At 33.9% G+C, this 23,152-nt stretch overlaps 2 protein-coding genes across 3 annotated transcripts in view; both read right to left on the bottom strand.

The window, feature by feature from the left end:
• The window catches only part of LOC108740917 (small conductance calcium-activated potassium channel protein), a 158,427-nt gene extending 139,159 nt beyond the window's left edge, over nt 1-19,268 (bottom strand). For both annotated transcript variants that reach the window (XM_018475448.2, XM_018475453.1), the window contains exon 1: nt 19,114-19,268. The gene's annotated coding sequence lies outside the window, so the exon portion shown is untranslated. The remainder of the gene's footprint in view (nt 1-19,113) is intronic.
• LOC108740920 lies at nt 49-1,371 on the bottom strand. Its single transcript, XM_018475458.2, has 4 exons — nt 810-1,371; nt 630-734; nt 277-566; nt 49-208 (listed from the first exon to the last, which is right to left on the bottom strand). Exons 1-4 carry the CDS (start codon nt 1,245-1,247, stop codon nt 100-102), a joined length of 942 nt encoding a protein of 313 aa, XP_018330960.1. The 5' UTR covers nt 1,248-1,371; the 3' UTR covers nt 49-99.
• Nucleotides 19,269-23,152: the final 3,884 nt, after the last annotated feature.

The raw sequence follows: 23,152 nt of genomic DNA, 5'->3' as shown, positions 1-23,152 counted from the left end.
TAGATTGGTTAAATAAATAAATAAATAAATAAGAAGCAAATAAAAAACACTGGCTGAACTATCACAAATCATAGATTCTAAGTATATCTACAAAATTAACTATCGTTTCTGACATGGTATTGCCGAACATTTAGCCTTTTTTTGGGCATATTTTCCGATTTTGTTTATTTGGTTACCGAAATATTTAGGAAGTAGCCTTTTTAATAATCTGAAAGAAAAATTTATACATAACAAACTGTTGTCAAAAGAGTTCTGCATAAACAAATAGTGACTTACTTAGTAAACCTGTTATTGTGCAAACTGAAGGTATAAGCAGCTTTTCCAATTTCGCACTTAAACCTTTCTGTACAGTCCTCGCCATCTAACACTTGCAGAGCAACACGAGACATGCCACTAACGTCGTCCAGTTCACTTCTAAATTTAATTTTTCCAAATTTTGGCAAACACAAAATGCTTATTATAATCATAGCCGCCATTCCTATAAACCCTGATATTGCCATAAACAAAGGTTGAAGTGATTTCTTCTTTTCTGATACCGACTTTATTTCTTCTACTTTTACGTTTACCTTTACAACAGATAGAAACGATGTTTTTTTTTTTAAATTTAAAGTAATTAAATTAAAATTTACCTGATGATTATGAGTATGGTAATTGTATAACGCGTTTGGGGTTGAAGTTTTTGTTCCTGGGTAGTAATAGGATTCCGAATTATACCCGTCAGAGTAGGTTGATCCCTTAGATAAGCAAAAAAAGATACTACAGTTAATTTTCTATTTCGCGTCTTCGTAAAAATTGTAGTGCGAACTTACTTTAGATGTTTCGACGTGAGATGAAACAAAACTCTTAAGTGGAATGTAATAGTAATAGTATTCTTCTTCGTCGGAGTGTTTCGATGGTTTCTGAGTAAATTGTGGTGGAGAATTCAAAATCTTTCCACCGTTAGATGCGGCAGCTTCATAAATTGCCATTAGTTCACCCTTTGTTAAGGAAAGTGGAGGAATCTGATTTTCGTGAACTCCGACTCGATTTTCGGCGTTTGAGTTATCTTCAAAATGCGATTCCTTATTTTGCTCGATGAGAACTTGTACTGGGTTTTGTTTCCTGGTAGCACTACTGAGATCCCTAATAGCATTTTGAAGATAATTTGCACTGTCTTCTTCTTCAGACGAACACAAATAAACTGATAACATTAAAGTCACTAAAACTTGAAGCCGCATTGCTGGAATCGAAGAAAATACCCCGATCATGGTTTTGAATATTATGGAAGGAAGAAGTTTTAACGGATTCAAGAGAAAAATCGAAACCAGTTTTGAAACTGTTTCGGTTAGTATAGGACAACGAATGAATGTTTGATAACAGTACGCGACTTCTTTTCACCGCTACGTCCCGACAAATCACATACATTTCCAAGTTATTAAGGCGTGAAAACAAAATTCACGCTCGGTGCAGCACGCGTCATTCGACGATGTACATTATCTTTCATGTAGTAACAAACTGCTGTATATATTATTACATTATGCCCTACTAACCAACATTACCAGCCCGATAAACAAGTTCTGTTTATACTAATTGATATGGGCACATCTTTCGAAAAACTTCGCCGAACGTTTCGAACAAAATCCAACAAGTTCCAAAACCGTATGTGATCCTGAATATTCCTTCGCAATAAATACCTTGCTTATAAACTTAATTAAAATATCCATGTTCCAAATAATTATTACATTTGCTATAAATTTCTTAACCATTGGTATTCTTACTTAAACAATAATTATTTATCAAATTTCTGACATACTACCTAATTCCATAGTTTCCCTCGACGAAAAAGCATTACAGGTATAATTTTTTGCAAAATTATAGAATATTAAAACCAGGTTGTTTTCTATTTTGAGCTTAATAGAGATCAGTGGTCTCGAAAACTTTTTTTTGTCAGAGAAAAATATCTTTCCGTATAATAAATATGACTAAAACGTAAACTATATATATATCCCTGTTTAAAGTGCAAATATCTATTTATATTTCCTATTTTAAATAAATTTACTGAGTATTAATGTCTATTTGGATTTGAATGTTTTTTAAACCAACTTATCATTTTGAAAATTTAAATGTAAACCCCAGTGGCCTAACTTCCACAGTAATTTAATCAAATTGACACAATATAATTTGTGTAATATTATTCTATATGAAAGCTGTCATCTTAGATATAGATATAATCAAATTATCCAGAAAGTAGAATGTAGAATTTTTGAAAATTGAAAATGGTCGGGAGCGCACATTTAGTGAGAAAGCCTCAGAGAAGATTATGAAAGGAAAGCAAGCCGTAAGTTGGTTGACATAAATATTTGTATGCAACTTTTAATTGGCCTTCTGTTGCAGTTATATAGCGCTCAGATGCAAAAAAATTCACGTTAATCGTCGTGATTATAACTTAACGCATGCACTTAACATGTCATCTTACATTTACCAAAGCGACGAAAATAAGACCGCGGATTATCAAGCAAACTATAACATACAACGAACCTATATATATATAAATTTAATTTTTAATCAAAAAGCACTTTGAGCGATGGTACTAATTTCGCAATTTTTGTTGGTACTTTTAAAACTCTTATTATTAGAACCAATTCAGTTGCAATGTATGAATGTGTGTTAAACTGCCACTAAAATTTACTGCTTGCGTATCCGACGTAGTTATGCATTTAAAGTTATTACTTAAAGTCCCGTTCAAATGAAAAGTGGTGTATTTATATGGCGACAACGTTTAGGTTTCTCTGTAAAGAAGTTCGGTTGAAAACGGTACATGATAACATAGGAATATGCTTATAAAGCTCGCTCATACAATTTAATAGCCTCTTTCAACAAGTATTTGAAAGCTTGCTTTATTAAATGTTCCAATTTCTGGTTGACGGATTTCCAGGAGATTGTTCGTTTTGCACTTAGGTGCACATGCTGAAAGTTTACAACATTATATTATAGATAAATAATTGTAAACTCTTATCGGAAACACAATATGAATTTATTAAAAATAGAAGAATTAGGTTTTCGAGGTTTAAGCTGAAATTTTGAATAATAATTTTCTTAAGAAAAAAAAGGGTTTTACGTATGTTTGTTTTTTAATAAAATGTTCGATAACTTTGTGCTCTGAAAAAATTCCGTGGGATAAAGTAGGTCTCAACTGAAGTGTTGTGAGAATTGATGGATGCGTGAGTTTACCTTATGGGGTGATTTTCGTCTGTCAGCTGGAACGCTGACCGAAAAAGCGTCGTGAGTTATGTGAGCTTGACCGAATGACAGAATAATCTTTTGGGGACATGCCCGAACTTTGTTAATAAATGGGTAGCGATCAGTAAATGCAAATATATGTAAATATGTCCACAGAATAAAGAAACCCTCGATCCTGCCCGTCAATGCCCTTGATGATAGTTAGAAATACGAAAATAGAGAGAACGTATATTTGCTTCAGCGTTATTTCCATCAATTTACCGAAGTGCACGAATAAGGAAATTTAACGATTTCGTTTAGGTGTACAATTTTCTTCATGGTTTAGTGGCTTTCAAAACGTATAATTTTAGTTATATTTATTTATAGGTACTCTGTTATAAACGCACTAAACAAGTAATAATAAAATTACTGTAATCACACTTTATTTCCGGAACATTCAACAGCATTTTCGATTGAAAAAAGAAAACAATGCAAACAAGTAAGACTTTTTTTTTGTAACGATTATTTTTGTTAAGATATTCAAAATAGCGATTGTTTCTTTTTCGTGGACAAAGAGTAAATTACATACAGTTGCAGTTTACGATTGTAATAAATCGGGGTAAATCGGGACGGAAGGATAGGCATGCTATAGTGAAAAGGTCCTGGACTTTAATAGAGCATAGTTTTAGGGCTCCGCTGACCGTCCGTGTTTCAATTAAATACCAGCGCGAGAGACTGGCCATTCGAATAAATTGTATTTGATCATAAACCGAAATGTACGAATTGGATTGCCGAACGTTATCTTCACGGGCATAACAATTCGAAAGTTTAATTACGCAGTTAAGTACCGCTCTGTCTATTGCTGCCATTTAATGATAAGATGAGTGTGGATATTGCCCTTTGGACACAGAAGCAAACTGATAACCTGGCTGCAATATAAAAGCCCTATAACCCAAATTACCCGCACGGCTTTATTTTTCGTTTATTTTTTAACTCAACGGCAAACGCAATATCATTTAATAAAACCGAACAATCCGCCGACAAGACAAAATACCACAGTGTGTTCAAAAGGTATCGCGAATTTTGTGTTTTTCCAGAAATTATTTATTTATTCCTGAATATTTATTTTGTCATATTCAAAGCAATCGCCACCAGAAATTATACACTTGTGCCAACGTTTTTTCCAATCCTCGAAGTACTTCAAAAAATCATTTTTTCTGATCATGTTCAGCTCGTCCTTCGATGCCGTCTTTATCTCCTCCTATGCGTATCATAGGCCTCTTCAGTTTCGGTAACAAGAAAAGTCACAGATGGTCAAATCTGGGGAATACGGTGACTGCGACATTATTAGTGTTGTTTTTGACCAAAAAGCAACGATGTGTGAGCAGGGGCGTCATCATGATGCGAAAACTAATTTCTGTTCTTCCACAAATCCAGGCGTTTCTGGCAAATTACTTCGCGCAAATTGCACATAACTTGCAGGTAATATTCCTTATTGACCATTCGGCCCTGTGGCAAGAACTCATAATGCACCACACCTTTGCAATCGAAGAAAACTTTACATTCGGCCTAACTTAGCACGCTTTTTTCGGACCTGGCTCGTGCGACAGCTTCCATTGGATGATTGAGCTTTGGTTTCCACGCCATAACTATAATCCCATGATTCCACACCAGTTATGACCCTCTGGAGCAAATTTGGGTCCAACAGCTCCTTAGCAATGTTAATGCGATGCTGTTTTTGGTCGAAATTGAGCAATTTTGGTATAAATTTCGCGGCGACCCGTCTCATGCCCAAATCATTTGTAAAAGAAAATCAGGAGCCAATCGATATATTTAGGTCCTCAGCAACTTCTCTAAAGGTGATTCGAAGATTGGCCAATACTATTTTCTTCACTTCATCAATATTTTCGCCTGTTATTGACGTGTTCGGGCATTCACATCTTCTCGGCCCTCTGAGAACATTTTGTACCACCGATAAACGCTGCTTCGGTCCAAGGTAGCTTCACCACATGCCACAGTCAACATTTGGAATGTATCCGCGCACTTAATTTTGTTTTTCACACAAAACTTGATACAGATTCATTGATCCATTTTTTTGGAAAAGGCAAAAATCGAAGACGCGCCAAAACACGTGCAAGCAAAAAAGCTGTCAAAATTTAATAAATTTAATATTTTACAAAAAACTATTTCTTAAACGAAGTAAGTGCCGTTTGATGTTGTAATACGATGTAATTATAAACAAGACCTGAGACGGCTCAGATACCAATTAGTTAAAGGTAAGCCTTTCCTTAATGCAGCTAAGATATCGTTATGCTGTTATATACAACTTCGTTCCCGTATTAAAGGAAAGCTCGGGGGCTTTTCACGAAAGCTCGCCGCGCTCGTTACAGACAAAACACAGATATTCTCATCTACTCCAATATATCTTGTTTACTAAACCTAAACAAAAGCCCTTTAACAAGCAAACTAAGGCAAACTGAAACCGAAAATGCAATCTTTAATTTGTTCTAATTGTGTCATGTTTTTACCACGGTTTTATTAACAGTCTGTTTAATTTTTAATTGATCTGTTTGTCTGTTCAATACAAATTTTGCAAATGTTCTTAAACTAACTTCCATATGAGAGGTATAGACTTAAATATTATCTCAGAATTTGATGGCAATGAAATATTAACTCGTTTTCTTGTCTGTCTGTCTATTTGTCTATTCGGTAGAAATTAAACTAACTTCAAGATAAGCAAGAGGTAAGCTTAAGATAATAGGTCAGAATTGGATGGCATTACAAAATTAACTCGCTAACTGTCTGTTTAGTTGTCTGTTTGTTTTTTGTACAGATTTTGCAGTCGATTATATTTTTCTTAATGCTGTAATCATCAAAACGTTTAAAATCAATAGAAAAAATTCACACACACAATAATAAATGAGAAATAGTTATTCTAAATTTCTCTCGACTGTTTTTTGTACAAATTTTACAGTCGATTATATTTTTCTTAATGCTGTAATCATCAAAACGTTTAAAATCAATAGAAAAATTCACACACACGATAATAAATGAGAAATAGTTATTCTAAATTTCTCTCGACTGTTTTAGCCCCTTATTAGATGTATGATATATTATGTTGATTTGTTATTTTCTTCAGAAGTAGTGGAGGTCCAGAGATGGTCATGTATGCATGCAGTGTGGTTGTAAATCATATTTTAGGTGTTTCCGACGGGCAGGCTATAGACCCCTCGATACAACTTTTGCGAAACAAGGGAAATAATATTTCCTAAGCGGAAAACTTTCAGAAGAATTGCCTCGAATTTCTATCAGAAACGGTCAGTTCGGTCAGTACTTTGTTATTATTATTTTCACATCAATAATTTTCACAGGATGCATTTCACTGGAAGGAATGCGAAATGAGGATATTCAAACGATAAAAAAAATACATTTCTAACCAAAGAAAATAGCAAACTGACATTTGGCTATGAAAATTTTGATACCTAAAAGGCGTTTAGCTTTAGCAAAACCTTTTGTTTAATTTATTCCAGAAACAAAGTAAACGTTGTTTACTCAAACAGTATCAGCTAAAACAGTAAATAGTTTTACGATTCTAGTCTAACGACTTGCCGTTTTGTGAAGGCATGTAATCCTAGATTTCGTTTTAAAGTCATTCAATCAGCTACATAAAGGTGATTTAATAGTCTGTGGGACTCCCCGATTGGACCAAAAGCTGTACAGTTCATCACCCTCATCCGTCAACTGATCGTGACATACTTTCAATATAAATAAAACGAGGCTATTACTCACACAAAGGAGAAGTGCCCTTTTTATGGTAGTTTACTGATTTTTTTTTTTACGACTGGATTCAATAAAAAATATCAAACGCGTCTAAAGTTCAAAACCGTTAGGTAAAAAGCTACCAAATCCATTGGATTGATCTATACTCGAAAGTTTTCCCATTTTGTATCAGCTTTCAACAGGAAAATATCCAAAAGCACAGTGAACAAGAGTAAATTAAAACCGAACGATCTCAGTGAAGGTTTAAAGAATATTTTTTATACATATATCTGTATAAGTATATTCGAAAGGCAAAATCACGCATACATTAACTGAACTTACCTACCGACATGTAAAAAGTCGTAAATACATTGAAACGGAAGAATGTGGTATTTCATTCACATATGGGCATGGGGTAGTTTAAAATTATGGAGCACATAACTCAAAAGAAAAATTGCCTACGTCGCGGTTCGTTTCTTTTGCATTTACTTCGTCCTTTGTTATCTTTTCTTTTCTTTTTCTCCCGAAATGTCTCTCCATCCTCGTTTTCGTATACTTACGCAGCTTCGACGCCACAATTCGAGTCAAACATATTGACGGCGACATAAATTGAAAAATACTGAGATGCATTTTAAAGTCTGCCATTCGGAGCTACTGACAGAACAAGACGCCCATTTTTTATGTTATTGGGGAAAATTGCTTGCGCAAAGCATATTCCGAACGAGATGATTTTCACAAATTGGATGCATAAACAGGACAAACAGAGACAGATTGAAGTGCCTTTAAAAAATATAAAATTTGAACTGTTAACACCAGAAAATGTACACGATAAATTTTCTAGGCGATTGCCGACTTCTACCCAATTATTTTAAAACGGATATACTTAATGACAATTCTCGATTTATTATTTTCATCACTCGTTTAGCCTTGATGAAAAACACTAATTTTCCAAATTTAGACGGATCGATTCGGCAAATCAAAATTAACGCCTTAACTGCTAAACGGATCATCATGAAATTTTGCACACACATTTTCAGGAATACAGAAGATACTATTCCCAACGGATAGAAAAAAATTAGTTTTATGTGGTCGTCGATGATGTTTTATTGACACGTACTTAGGGCATCAATGCGAGCGAAGCCGCTGGTAAAACCTAATAAGAAATATAACAACAATATATAACTTTGAACAATTGAAATTCCAATTTATGCTGAAAAAACTGCTATAAGTATGTAAAGAAAGTTGAAGCAGTTCATCAATTCCGGAAGGGTAGTTTCTTTTCTTCGACAATAGTCCCACTTTATTTGCCGAAGATTGACGTCATTAACAAAGCAATTAACTGCACCCCATCGTGTTCTTATACCAGAATCCGAATTAGAAGTACACCTGCGCCCTGCGCCTACCAACAATCTATTTTAATTGGTTCAAGATGATACCGGTGGCGAGGACAAGAAAATTAATAAATGAAGTGATTACAGTTATTTATTCGATAAATCTACCCCTAGTTGAAGGAGCGTAATAATTAGTATCAGATTCTCCGGTTACATTGGACAAACAGATGTCTGCACTAAATACCGAACGAATGAACATGTAAAAGTGTAATTAATATAGAGAAATGAATAGTTCTACAACGTTAAAAATTATTTTCGAGAGGGCAACTTTGTCACGGGTGTCCGAAAACGACGATCTGAGTCTGTTTCAATTATGTTTGAAATTTATGAGCTATAACGGTGATGCAGGATTAAGTATCGATCTGTTAAAATTAACGGACACACAATAAATCAAAGAAATGGATTTTTAAAACGTGATCATTCGTAGCAGGAGGAATATTTTATGGCTCCTTTTGAACATTGTAGTTTAAGAAGGACATAAACAAAATTTATTCCTTTTCACTGAATTCCTGTCCACTCTTAAATGAAACTTCATGGGTTCGGCCTTCTTCATTAAAGTCCAAACAAAATTGAAAATTACAATTTAATTATTATTTCTTTTTTAGTAAGCTATAATAGAGAAACATTATAAACATCACAACAAGGTTTTTTTTACTGTCAATAGTTTCCTACAGTAAGTGCCGTAAAGAAATAAAATTTTAACAATTCACGACTGCACTGATTTGACAGATCTTTTTATAAACTATGAACATCATTGCGGCTTATTAACAAAGAGAATTAATAGTAAAAAAATTTTAAATGAAGAAAACTCTCCTTTTTTCAGATAAATATTTTTGTACCTATTTATTGGCACTCCATGGTTGGGAACTTTAGCTAATTTCTAAATAAGTACGTAACAAGCTAACATAGCTCCAGGATCATTAAAATTGGTCGTAATTAAAATCAAAGATAAAAATCAAGAAACTACTAAGTACCACAAGAATACTTTAAAATTAATTATTAAAATAAGAATGAAGTATGAAATGATAAACTGTAATAATATAAAAAATTAATTTACTTCGCTAATAAATCCAAGAATATCTATTTACTTGAAAAAAGTTCAGAATTTTCATCATTTAAGTCTTTAATTCAGAGTGATTATGTATAATGTAAAAAGGTTTTATCGATAGAAAAATTGAAGAAAGAGTTTACAATTTTTTTATAATCTTTTAGCCATTTTCATTGCATACTATTACAATTTTTAATTATAATAAGGTAATATTGACGTAATCTCATTGTTGATATCATTATTATCATAAGGTCAATAGTTTTAAGACTAAGAAGTCCCTAAAACTAGAATATTCCACATCCATAACTATTTGTGAACAGTAATCTGATCTGCGTATACCTCTACTCCTATTAACTCCTGTTTCTGCTTCTAATGTGTCTCTAACGAGGCCTTCTTGTCTGAGAAGGTGTCCTACCAACCTATCTCGCCTATTTCTTATAGACTTCCTCTCTGTTCTCCTATTCTTTCTAATCCCTTCTCATTTGTAATCTAATCCACGATATCGACATCGTTCGCCCGTTCTTTGATGATATAGCCATAAAAAAATAATGGATTAATTTATCACAAAAAATAGGATACAGGTTTAAGAAAAATACCAATACCAAACACTTACCACAAAAACAAATACAAATATCAAAATAATGGCAAAGTTGCCTATATGGAGAAATCACTTCTGCATTGGCATTGCGTTCTCTCCCTTTTGAAATGATAGATCACGTGATTCGGTTTTCGCTTTGTATAAACTCCATTTTAGTAGTGTCTAAAAAATATCAGATCCGTCCTCGTATACATAGATTTGGTTGAGTGTGGAGCGAATCCGTTTTCAATCAAGCTTGGGCAATTTCTTTTATTTTAAAGCATTTGTCTTTTTGTAGGGTCGGAAATTAGAGAAGCTTGATTACTTTTCCCTTTTCCGGTTCGGAGTGCAACGAGAAATCGTTTAAGCTGAAATTGGAGCAGTTTTCTTCCAGAAAACTGCATCTAATCAGGAAAAACCGTTCGACAAACGCACGGGGCGTGACGTATGTTAAGAGTCCGCTTGGTTTTATTGCTAACGATTTAACTCATTTATAGACACTTTGGTTTTATCTATCTTATTACAGAACGAGAGGGACGCAATGGGGAACATTCGGCCCCGTCGTAAACCAGGCAATCCCACTACCCAAACAGGAGTCAGGATATTATAATTTGTTCTCTTACTTTACAAATAAATTGGAAATCCAGTTGCTTTATGCTAAAAAGCTCCCAACTGCCTTACGGGATCTGAACGTTATTAGAACCCTGCCGTTTTCGGCCTTTTTAATGCTACATAAAATGTTTACGATCTTGTCTACCACGGATTTTGGATACGGCTACTCTTTAAACTCTGCCTCCGAGCACGCTCAATACCGTGACAAACAACCTTAACCTAATTAACAGATTAAGGGCATCAAATGCCTGAAGAAACCCATCAAAATAACTACTGTCCATTTTAGGACAGCATTACAAAATCTCTTTAAAAATTTTACGTTCCCAACGCTCACAACACCCCAATCTCCCCCTTCTTTCAACTATTATTAGATACCTAAAACAGGGTAGGGAAACCGGGGCCAAAATTAACAAAAATTGCATTATTAGTTGTACCTTCGAAATCATTCAACATTTAGACTTAATTTTTATGCTGCATAATGCTTTAACTGTTTAGGTATCAAGTTATTAACAGAAATCAAACATAAAGTAAATGATGTCTGAAATAGACCATTATTTCTCAAAAAATCAATTGTCAATTTTTACCTTAGTTTCAAGGCTAGATTTAACAGCTCTGAGGTAAGTTTCAACATTATTTTATGCNCGGGCATTCACATCTTCTCGGCCCTCTGAGAACATTTTGTACCACCGATAAACGCTGCTTCGGTCCAAGGTAGCTTCACCACATGCCACAGTCAACATTTGGAATGTATCCGCGCACTTAATTTTGTTTTTCACACAAAACTTGATACAGATTCATTGATCCATTTTTTTGGAAAAGGCAAAAATCGAAGACGCGCCAAAACACGTGCAAGCAAAAAAGCTGTCAAAATTTAATAAATTTAATATTTTACAAAAAACTATTTCTTAAACGAAGTAAGTGCCGTTTGATGTTGTAATACGATGTAATTATAAACAAGACCTGAGACGGCTCAGATACCAATTAGTTAAAGGTAAGCCTTTCCTTAATGCAGCTAAGATATCGTTATGCTGTTATATACAACTTCGTTCCCGTATTAAAGGAAAGCTCGGGGGCTTTTCACGAAAGCTCGCCGCGCTCGTTACAGACAAAACACAGATATTCTCATCTACTCCAATATATCTTGTTTACTAAACCTAAACAAAAGCCCTTTAACAAGCAAACTAAGGCAAACTGAAACCGAAAATGCAATCTTTAATTTGTTCTAATTGTGTCATGTTTTTACCACGGTTTTATTAACAGTCTGTTTAATTTTTAATTGATCTGTTTGTCTGTTCAATACAAATTTTGCAAATGTTCTTAAACTAACTTCCATATGAGAGGTATAGACTTAAATATTATCTCAGAATTTGATGGCAATGAAATATTAACTCGTTTTCTTGTCTGTCTGTCTATTTGTCTATTCGGTAGAAATTAAACTAACTTCAAGATAAGCAAGAGGTAAGCTTAAGATAATAGGTCAGAATTGGATGGCATTACAAAATTAACTCGCTAACTGTCTGTTTAGTTGTCTGTTTGTTTTTTGTACAGATTTTGCAGTCGATTATATTTTTCTTAATGCTGTAATCATCAAAACGTTTAAAATCAATAGAAAAAATTCACACACACTGTTTTTTGAAAATTTTACAGTCGATTATAGTTATTCTAAATTTCTCTCGACTGTTTTAGCCCCTTATTAGATGTATGATATATTATGTTGATTTGTTATTTTCTTCAGAAGTAGTGGAGGTCCAGAGATGGTCATGTATGCATGCAGTGTGGTTGTAAATCATATTTTAGGTGTTTCCGACGGGCAGGCTATAGACCCCTCGATACAACTTTTGCGAAACAAGGGAAATAATATTTCCTAAGCGGAAAACTTTCAGAAGAATTGCCTCGAATTTCTATCAGAAACGGTCAGTTCGGTCAGTACTTTGTTATTATTATTTTCACATCAATAATTTTCACAGGATGCATTTCACTGGAAGGAATGCGAAATGAGGATATTCAAACGATAAAAAAAATACATTTCTAACCAAAGAAAATAGCAAACTGACATTTGGCTATGAAAATTTTGATACCTAAAAGGCGTTTAGCTTTAGCAAAACCTTTTGTTTAATTTATTCCAGAAACAAAGTAAACGTTGTTTACTCAAACAGTATCAGCTAAAACAGTAAATAGTTTTACGATTCTAGTCTAACGACTTGCCGTTTTGTGAAGGCATGTAATCCTAGATTTCGTTTTAAAGTCATTCAATCAGCTACATAAAGGTGATTTAATAGTCTGTGGGACTCCCCGATTGGACCAAAAGCTGTACAGTTCATCACCCTCATCCGTCAACTGATCGTGACATACTTTCAATATAAATAAAACGAGGCTATTACTCACACAAAGGAGAAGTGCCCTTTTTATGGTAGTTTACTGATTTTTTTTTTTACGACTGGATTCAATAAAAAATATCAAACGCGTCTAAAGTTCAAAACCGTTAGGTAAAAAGCTACCAAATCCATTGGATTGATCTATACTCGAAAGTTTTCCCATTTTGTATCAGCTTTCAACAGGAAAATATCCAAAAGCACAGTGAACAAGAGTAAATTAAAACCGAACGATCTCAGTGAAGGTTTAAAGAATATTTTTTATACATATATCTGTATAAGTATATTCGAAAGGCAAAATCACGCATACATTAACTGAACTTACCTACCGACATGTAAAAAGTCGTAAATACATTGAAACGGAAGAATGTGGTATTTCATTCACATATGGGCATGGGGTAGTTTAAAATTATGGAGCACATAACTCAAAAGAAAAATTGCCTACGTCGCGGTTCGTTTCTTTTGCATTTACTTCGTCCTTTGTTATCTTTTCTTTTCTTTTTCTCCCGAAATGTCTCTCCATCCTCGTTTTCGTATACTTACGCAGCTTCGACGCCACAATTCGAGTCAAACATATTGACGGCGACATAAATTGAAAAATACTGAGATGCATTTTAAAGTCTGCCATTCGGAGCTACTGACAGAACAAGACGCCCATTTTTTATGTTATTGGGGAAAATTGCTTGCGCAAAGCATATTCCGAACGAGATGATTTTCACAAATTGGATGCATAAACAGGACAAACAGAGACAGATTGAAGTGCCTTTAAAAAATATAAAATTTGAACTGTTAACACCAGAAAATGTACACGATAAATTTTCTAGGCGATTGCCGACTTCTACCCAATTATTTTAAAACGGATATACTTAATGACAATTCTCGATTTATTATTTTCATCACTCGTTTAGCCTTGATGAAAAACACTAATTTTCCAAATTTAGACGGATCGATTCGGCAAATCAAAATTAACGCCTTAACTGCTAAACGGATCATCATGAAATTTTGCACACACATTTTCAGGAATACAGAAGATACTATTCCCAACGGATAGAAAAAAATTAGTTTTATGTGGTCGTCGATGATGTTTTATTGACACGTACTTAGGGCATCAATGCGAGCGAAGCCGCTGGTAAAACCTAATAAGAAATATAACAACAATATATAACTTTGAACAATTGAAATTCCAATTTATGCTGAAAAAACTGCTATAAGTATGTAAAGAAAGTTGAAGCAGTTCATCAATTCCGGAAGGGTAGTTTCTTTTCTTCGACAATAGTCCCACTTTATTTGCCGAAGATTGACGTCATTAACAAAGCAATTAACTGCACCCCATCGTGTTCTTATACCAGAATCCGAATTAGAAGTACACCTGCGCCCTGCGCCTACCAACAATCTATTTTAATTGGTTCAAGATGATACCGGTGGCGAGGACAAGAAAATTAATAAATGAAGTGATTACAGTTATTTATTCGATAAATCTACCCCTAGTTGAAGGAGCGTAATAATTAGTATCAGATTCTCCGGTTACATTGGACAAACAGATGTCTGCACTAAATACCGAACGAATGAACATGTAAAAGTGTAATTAATATAGAGAAATGAATAGTTCTACAACGTTAAAAATTATTTTCGAGAGGGCAACTTTGTCACGGGTGTCCGAAAACGACGATCTGAGTCTGTTTCAATTATGTTTGAAATTTATGAGCTATAACGGTGATGCAGGATTAAGTATCGATCTGTTAAAATTAACGGACACACAATAAATCAAAGAAATGGATTTTTAAAACGTGATCATTCGTAGCAGGAGGAATATTTTATGGCTCCTTTTGAACATTGTAGTTTAAGAAGGACATAAACAAAATTTATTCCTTTTCACTGAATTCCTGTCCACTCTTAAATGAAACTTCATGGGTTCGGCCTTCTTCATTAAAGTCCAAACAAAATTGAAAATTACAATTTAATTATTATTTCTTTTTTAGTAAGCTATAATAGAGAAACATTATAAACATCACAACAAGGTTTTTTTTACTGTCAATAGTTTCCTACAGTAAGTGCCGTAAAGAAATAAAATTTTAACAATTCACGACTGCACTGATTTGACAGATCTTTTTATAAACTATGAACATCATTGCGGCTTATTAACAAAGAGAATTAATAGTAAAAAAATTTTAAATGAAGAAAACTCTCCTTTTTTCAGATAAATATTTTTGTACCTATTTATTGGCACTCCATGGTTGGGAACTTTAGCTAATTTCTAAATAAGTACGTAACAAGCTAACATAGCTCCAGGATCATTAAAATTGGTCGTAATTAAAATCAAAGATAAAAATCAAGAAACTACTAAGTACCACAAGAATACTTTAAAATTAATTATTAAAATAAGAATGAAGTATGAAATGATAAACTGTAATAATATAAAAAATTAATTTACTTCGCTAATAAATCCAAGAATATCTATTTACTTGAAAAAAGTTCAGAATTTTCATCATTTAAGTCTTTAATTCAGAGTGATTATGTATAATGTAAAAAGGTTTTATCGATAGAAAAATTGAAGAAAGAGTTTACAATTTTTTTATAATCTTTTAGCCATTTTCATTGCATACTATTACAATTTTTAATTATAATAAGGTAATATTGACGTAATCTCATTGTTGATATCATTATTATCATAAGGTCAATAGTTTTAAGACTAAGAAGTCCCTAAAACTAGAATATTCCACATCCATAACTATTTGTGAACAGTAATCTGATCTGCGTATACCTCTACTCCTATTAACTCCTGTTTCTGCTTCTAATGTGTCTCTAACGAGGCCTTCTTGTCTGAGAAGGTGTCCTACCAACCTATCTCGCCTATTTCTTATAGACTTCCTCTCTGTTCTCCTATTCTTTCTAATCCCTTCTCATTTGTAATCTAATCCACGATATCGACATCGTTCGCCCGTTCTTTGATGATATAGCCATAAAAAAATAATGGATTAATTTATCACAAAAAATAGGATACAGGTTTAAGAAAAATACCAATACCAAACACTTACCACAAAAACAAATACAAATATCAAAATAATGGCAAAGTTGCCTATATGGAGAAATCACTTCTGCATTGGCATTGCGTTCTCTCCCTTTTGAAATGATAGATCACGTGATTCGGTTTTCGCTTTGTATAAACTCCATTTTAGTAGTGTCTAAAAAATATCAGATCCGTCCTCGTATACATAGATTTGGTTGAGTGTGGAGCGAATCCGTTTTCAATCAAGCTTGGGCAATTTCTTTTATTTTAAAGCATTTGTCTTTTTGTAGGGTCGGAAATTAGAGAAGCTTGATTACTTTTCCCTTTTCCGGTTCGGAGTGCAACGAGAAATCGTTTAAGCTGAAATTGGAGCAGTTTTCTTCCAGAAAACTGCATCTAATCAGGAAAAACCGTTCGACAAACGCACGGGGCGTGACGTATGTTAAGAGTCCGCTTGGTTTTATTGCTAACGATTTAACTCATTTATAGACACTTTGGTTTTATCTATCTTATTACAGAACGAGAGGGACGCAATGGGGAACATTCGGCCCCGTCGTAAACCAGGCAATCCCACTACCCAAACAGGAGTCAGGATATTATAATTTGTTCTCTTACTTTACAAATAAATTGGAAATCCAGTTGCTTTATGCTAAAAAGCTCCCAACTGCCTTACGGGATCTGAACGTTATTAGAACCCTGCCGTTTTCGGCCTTTTTAATGCTACATAAAATGTTTACGATCTTGTCTACCACGGATTTTGGATACGGCTACTCTTTAAACTCTGCCTCCGAGCACGCTCAATACCGTGACAAACAACCTTAACCTAATTAACAGATTAAGGGCATCAAATGCCTGAAGAAACCCATCAAAATAACTACTGTCCATTTTAGGACAGCATTACAAAATCTCTTTAAAAATTTTACGTTCCCAACGCTCACAACACCCCAATCTCCCCCTTCTTTCAACTATTATTAGATACCTAAAACAGGGTAGGGAAACCGGGGCCAAAATTAACAAAAATTGCATTATTAGTTGTACCTTCGAAATCATTCAACATTTAGACTTAATTTTTATGCTGCATAATGCTTTAACTGTTTAGGTATCAAGTTATTAACAGAAATCAAACATAAAGTAAATGATGTCTGAAATAGACCATTATTTCTCAAAAAATCAATTGTCAATTTTTACCTTAGTTTCAAGGCTAGATTTAACAGCTCTGAGGTAAGTTTCAACATTATTTTATGCCACTGAATATACAAAAAAAAAAACAAATATATGTATGACATTATTTTTTTGTTAATGAAAGAGCAACTAAGTGAATGATGTGATGTCACTTTTGATAAATCCAATTTGGACGTACTCTATGGAAGATATACATTGAATAGGAAACGAAAAATTAGAACAAGTGGTCGATTTTAGATATCTAGGAAGTCAGATAAGTCAGTCAGGACGGATGGAGTAGTAAGGATATAAAGCAGAGGATAGCGCAGGTTCGAGTCGCCTTTAATAAAAAGAAGTCACTTCTATGCTCGCGAACGGTTAATTTGGAAATTGTTAAATGTGTTGAAATAAAACAGACGATATCGCAGGGTCGAGTCGTCTTCAACAGGAAGAAGAATTTAGAAATTTGAAAAAGATTGTTAAAGGTGTATGTTTGGAGCGCGGCGCTGTACGGATGCGAAACATAGACGGTGGGCAAGGCGGAAAAGAAAAGGTTAGAAGCATTTGAAATGTGATGTTACAGCGGAATGATGAGGATACCGTGGATAGAGGTTCGAAATGAAGAGGTATTAGAAAGACTAGGAGAACAGAGAACTCTATGGAAGTCAATAAGAAATAGGCGAGATAGGTTGGTAGGACACCTTCTCAGACATGAAGGTCTAGTCAGAGATATATTAGAGGCAGAAACGGGAGTTAGTAGGGATAGGGGTAGAGGTAGATTTAGATTACTGTTCGCAAATAGTTAATAACTCTTAACTTTGCATGTACAACTTCCGTTTCTAATTTCTATAGATAAAACTAATTTTTTATACCTTAAGTTCGTTATTTGATTTGTATAAAGCAGCACTCGTGTTTACGTTTTCATTTTTTCCCTTTGTAGAAAAACCATTATGAACAATAGAGTTATAATTTATTTGAAAGGGTGTAATTAAGTCCGGTGTAAAAGCTGTTTTTAATTCGTCGGTTTGGCTTTATTTTACTGCAACAATAGTTTCTATGATAATTAACGTTGATGCCATTAGGTACCATAAATAATCCAGCTTTGAAACGCGAACGCAAAAATAGTAAAATATACACACGACCGATTTAATCGGGCACTAAAAGCTATTAAATTGTATCTATCTATCTAAATTAGAGGTAAACAATACATCCCCTGAATTCGCATAAATCATTCGTCATTGTGGATTACCTACCGCACATCTAGCCAAATCTACTTCATATCTATTGTCGAACTCCAAATGTTTGAACTGAAATGTACATTGTGCCACCACAACTGTATGCCTATTCTTTTTATAGAGCCTACCTATCTCATTTCGATCACAAACTAATTCAAATCAACGCTAATGGATCTCATAGAATAATAGATTAATTAACTTTATCAGAACAAGCTTTTATACGGAACATACTTAGTTGAAAATTTGCAAATTACCCTTTCCGACGATAGTTCGGTTGTTTTATATTTTTGAAATGTTGATGAATTTTCTTAATTGAAAATATAGTTGAACTACTACTGTATTACAATAATTAGGAAACATTAATGTGAAGTCAACTTAATTTCATTCCATTAGAGATTACCTCAAATTAACGAGGAAATTTTTTTTGTTGCTGTTGTCACATCCTCGCAGGGAATCAAACCAAGGCCCCTGGCTTTTTCATCATTAATTTGAGGTAATCTGTAGTGGGAAGAAATTAGGGTGATTTCACATTGATGTTTCATAATTATTAAAATATTAACCGCTACTAAAAGTAGATGGTATGGCAGTATTATTATTACATCTGAAATTACAGATTCCCTCTTTTCAAAGAACACCGATTTCGTCACCTAACGAATCTGCTTATAACCATAAACGATAATAATAAATTAAAATCTTTAACATCATTTTAAGTATTTGCATCAGTCAAAATTAACGTTAAACAATACGACTTACTGGTTTTTCCAAGCTGTTTCCCAGTTGTTGTATTACATGAATCACCTAAACACTAAAGTTTGGTCCTATTTACGCTTGTACCCACCAAAAAAGTATAATTACTTAAGGCACCACACACGACGCTACAACAATCCGTTTACTAGCACTGATTCGCGACGATTTACTACATACGGTATTTTGTTCAACTAGAGAACGTTTTTATCTAGTTATCAGATGATGTCCTTATCGCCCTTGTCAGTCGGCTCAGGCGTAGCACCCCATAAAAAAGAAGCAGTTCAAGGATTTTAACACGAATATTGCTATTATTTCATCTTACGTTACAGTTATCCCACCAAAAAGTTAGGCAAAGCAATAAAATCAAATGGCTACATGTTGTTTAAATTATATTTACAACATTTACTATTAGAACATATAACAACATAATAAGGAAAATATCTCGATAAATTTTGAAATAAAGAACTGATGAAATGATAAATTAAATCTGTTTGTATTTATTATACTTCGTTTATAGATTTATAGACCATTATTTATAATGCTCTACAAGATACCAAAATGTTTAATTTTTTTTTTAATCATAGACATGCGAAAATGTATGCAAATTGATTGGTCGGACGGTTTGAAGGTAAACTGTTAGAGATAAGCCCGTATGAAGCGACTATCATGGTGGAGAATTGGAATAATTAAGTTTGTCCATTACGATGGCACAGGCTTTGGTTAGCCGTGATGATAAATTATTAGTGTGTACAATGTTCCCATCTAATGCGGTGCATGAATACGCACTGGTCAATTTGTTTCTGAACGTGCTCTAATACATCAGGCTTTCTTGTCATTAAGTTCAACCGTATTAGCAGAATATTGTCATTGAAATATATGTACCCACAATCAGTAGCGTAACTTACCTTAGAATAAAACGGGGGAGCACCCCAGAACTCACCTAGCTTTTAATTACGCTAATCTTAAAACCCCTTCCCTAAAAAAATAACTTTCTATTCTGTTAAATTAATAATTCCAAAATTTGAAGAAACCTTGTCACTCACATTTGACAATTTCCTAGTCAATTGTTAACATTATACGTTTGTCTATATATCTATAAGTTTTTATATCATTATCATCATCATCACCATCATCATAAAGTCGCCAATTTTAAAACTGGTTGGACACGCACCTTCACTCTCTTCTAGCCTGAGCTAATCTTCGCATTTCCCCAAAACTAGAACAACCCACATCCTTAACTATTTGCAAACAGTAATTTAATCTAGGTCTACCTCTACTCCTCTTAACTCCTGTTTCTGCTTGTAATACGTCTCTGACTAGACCTTCATGCCTGAAAAGGTGTCCTACCAATCTATCTCGCCTATTGCTTATCGACTTCCCTAGAGTCCTCTGTTCTCCTATTCTTTATAATACCACTTCATTTCTAACCTCTATCCACGGTATCCTCATTATTCGTCTGTAACACCACATTTCGAACGCTTCTAACCTTTTCTTTTGCACCAAGCCCGCTGTCCATGTTTCGAACCCGTACAGGTCCGCGCTCCAAACATATATATTTAACAATCCTTTTCGAATTTCTAAATTAAACGTTCGCGAGAATAGAGGTGACTTCTTTTTATTGAAGACGACTCGACCCTGCGCTATCCTTTGCTTTATATCGCTACTACTCCTTCCGTCCTAAATTATCTGACTTCCTAAATATCTAAAATAAGTCACTTCTTGTAATTTTTCGTCTCCTATCTTTCGAATCGCTCTTTCCCTACTTTTTCTTCCCTTGCATGCCAGTATTTTTTGTTTTACTTTTATTTATTTTCATACAATACTGTTTTGTCAATACCGCTTCAATTTTATTTACAGCTATCTCTAAATCTAGAAAATATATTTATGTATTCTGAAAGATGTCCTTATAGGATTAAACAATTATTAGCGATTTTAGAACAAGTGGAAATTAGTACATTGTTGTTATTAATGCCTATTAATTATATTTATGGAAGGCACAGTTAATTTAGTATGTGGATGTTTTGTTATACAGCATAAACGCTAAGAGAACACGACATCAGAATTGGTTCCCTAGATGCCCTTTGACTGTGTCTTAACGCGAATATTAATTGAATCGAAAGGTCAACTTGCTTAGCTTTAGGTGCATAAGCACAAACATATATGGTTTATACAAATAGCATGCACTGAGGCTACGTTTAAGCTATTGCCAATATGCATTTCATATTAGGTGCTGGCATCAGTGATTTGACTAACAAAGTTAAGCATAAATTAAACCATTGACACTTCAGGGATTAAACCATTACACTAATTAGATATTACAAATGCAGTACCTATATTATTATATATGCATTTCACAGAAAATTTCAATCTATTAACCTAAATTAACCATATGTGACAATAAACATTAAATACCTTCTCCCTGTCAATACATTAGTTTATCATTTGATCTAGAGAGATCTACGATTAAAGGTTCATGTCTTCGTTCTAGCGAGGTTTTCATTAAATACCCCCCTCACCAACATCCCAAACCACATTAAGTTAAAAAAGTCGTTTAAACACTAAACTAATGAAATTTTAATTCTTGGCTGGCAAATTTTTAACGAGAGGGTTGATCTGAACCCATTAAAATGAGCCTATAATGATTATAAACACTAAAAGTGATAAACACAAGTTATATTATCGAAATAGCAAACAATTAAGCATATTAATCAATAAATAACACAAATTAAGACTAAGAACCTATTCCAATACAATCATAATTACCAATTTCTATCAGGTAGTTTATTTTCTTACACTTAAATTATTATTAGAATTACCTGGTAGATCCGGCACTTGTTTTAGGATACCGGATCCAAACCGAGTACCAGATCCATCTCTAGTTTGATCTCTTCTATCATATCATTTCTAACATGTTATTGAAATGAATTGTCCGCATGCAAACAATGCGTTTAAAGTCATGTTTTTGTAATTGAACAAGACATAATTTCGATCTTGTAATGTTAAACCAGTTAGACATGTTGTAGATAGTGTTCCATTTCGGCTTATGTGCCGTACACTAATCAAAGCAACCGCTGTAAATCACATCCCCGGTGGAGCGAACACGTCTAATTCCGTACCAATCTATGTGTCAATTCGTCTATAATTGTCGGTAACTCCCTATACAAGGAAACACGAAACTACCGTATGATATCACATAATATATTTGGAATAATCTTAATGGACCTCATTACAAAGCAAGACGAATAATACCTACAATCCGGGTGCACATATTGTCAGAATTCTTTTTGGAAAGTGGCTTTTCACACATTAACTCAGTAGTTTATGATAAAATCCACTATTGAAAATTTTTGGGAGGACTATTGCTTAGAGACAAGAGGAAGGGGGGGGGGNTACAAATTTTACAGTCGATTATATTTTTCTTAATGCTGTAATCATCAAAACGTTTAAAATCAATAGAAAAATTCACACACACGATAATAAATGAGAAATAGTTATTCTAAATTTCTCTCGACTGTTTTAGCCCCTTATTAGATGTATGATATATTATGTTGATTTGTTATTTTCTTCAGAAGTAGTGGAGGTCCAGAGATGGTCATGTATGCATGCAGTGTGGTTGTAAATCATATTTTAGGTGTTTCCGACGGGCAGGCTATAGACCCCTCGATACAACTTTTGCGAAACAAGGGAAATAATATTTCCTAAGCGGAAAACTTTCAGAAGAATTGCCTCGAATTTCTATCAGAAACGGTCAGTTCGGTCAGTACTTTGTTATTATTATTTTCACATCAATAATTTTCACAGGATGCATTTCACTGGAAGGAATGCGAAATGAGGATATTCAAACGATAAAAAAAATACATTTCTAACCAAAGAAAATAGCAAACTGACATTTGGCTATGAAAATTTTGATACCTAAAAGGCGTTTAGCTTTAGCAAAACCTTTTGTTTAATTTATTCCAGAAACAAAGTAAACGTTGTTTACTCAAACAGTATCAGCTAAAACAGTAAATAGTTTTACGATTCTAGTCTAACGACTTGCCGTTTT

This window comes from Agrilus planipennis, unplaced genomic scaffold (genome assembly GCF_000699045.2).
Source record: "Agrilus planipennis isolate EAB-ADULT unplaced genomic scaffold, Apla_2.0 scaffold191, whole genome shotgun sequence".
Taxonomy (NCBI): Eukaryota; Metazoa; Arthropoda; class Insecta; order Coleoptera; family Buprestidae; genus Agrilus; species Agrilus planipennis.
This window is presented reverse-complemented; position numbering and strand designations above follow the sequence as displayed.

Excerpts from the sequence above, each read along its gene's own strand:
- LOC108740920 (XM_018475458.2), bottom strand. The coding sequence starts at position 1,247 with ATGATCGGGGTATTTTCTTCGATTCCAGCAATGCGGCTTCAAGTTTTA. Across the intron at positions 567-629 it reads ACCATACTCATAATCATCAG|GTAAACGTAAAAGTAGAAGA; the intron begins GTAAATTTTAAT and ends TCTGTTGTAAAG. Across the intron at positions 209-276 it reads CACAATAACAGGTTTACTAA|ATTATTAAAAAGGCTACTTC; the intron begins GTAAGTCACTAT and ends TTTTTCTTTCAG.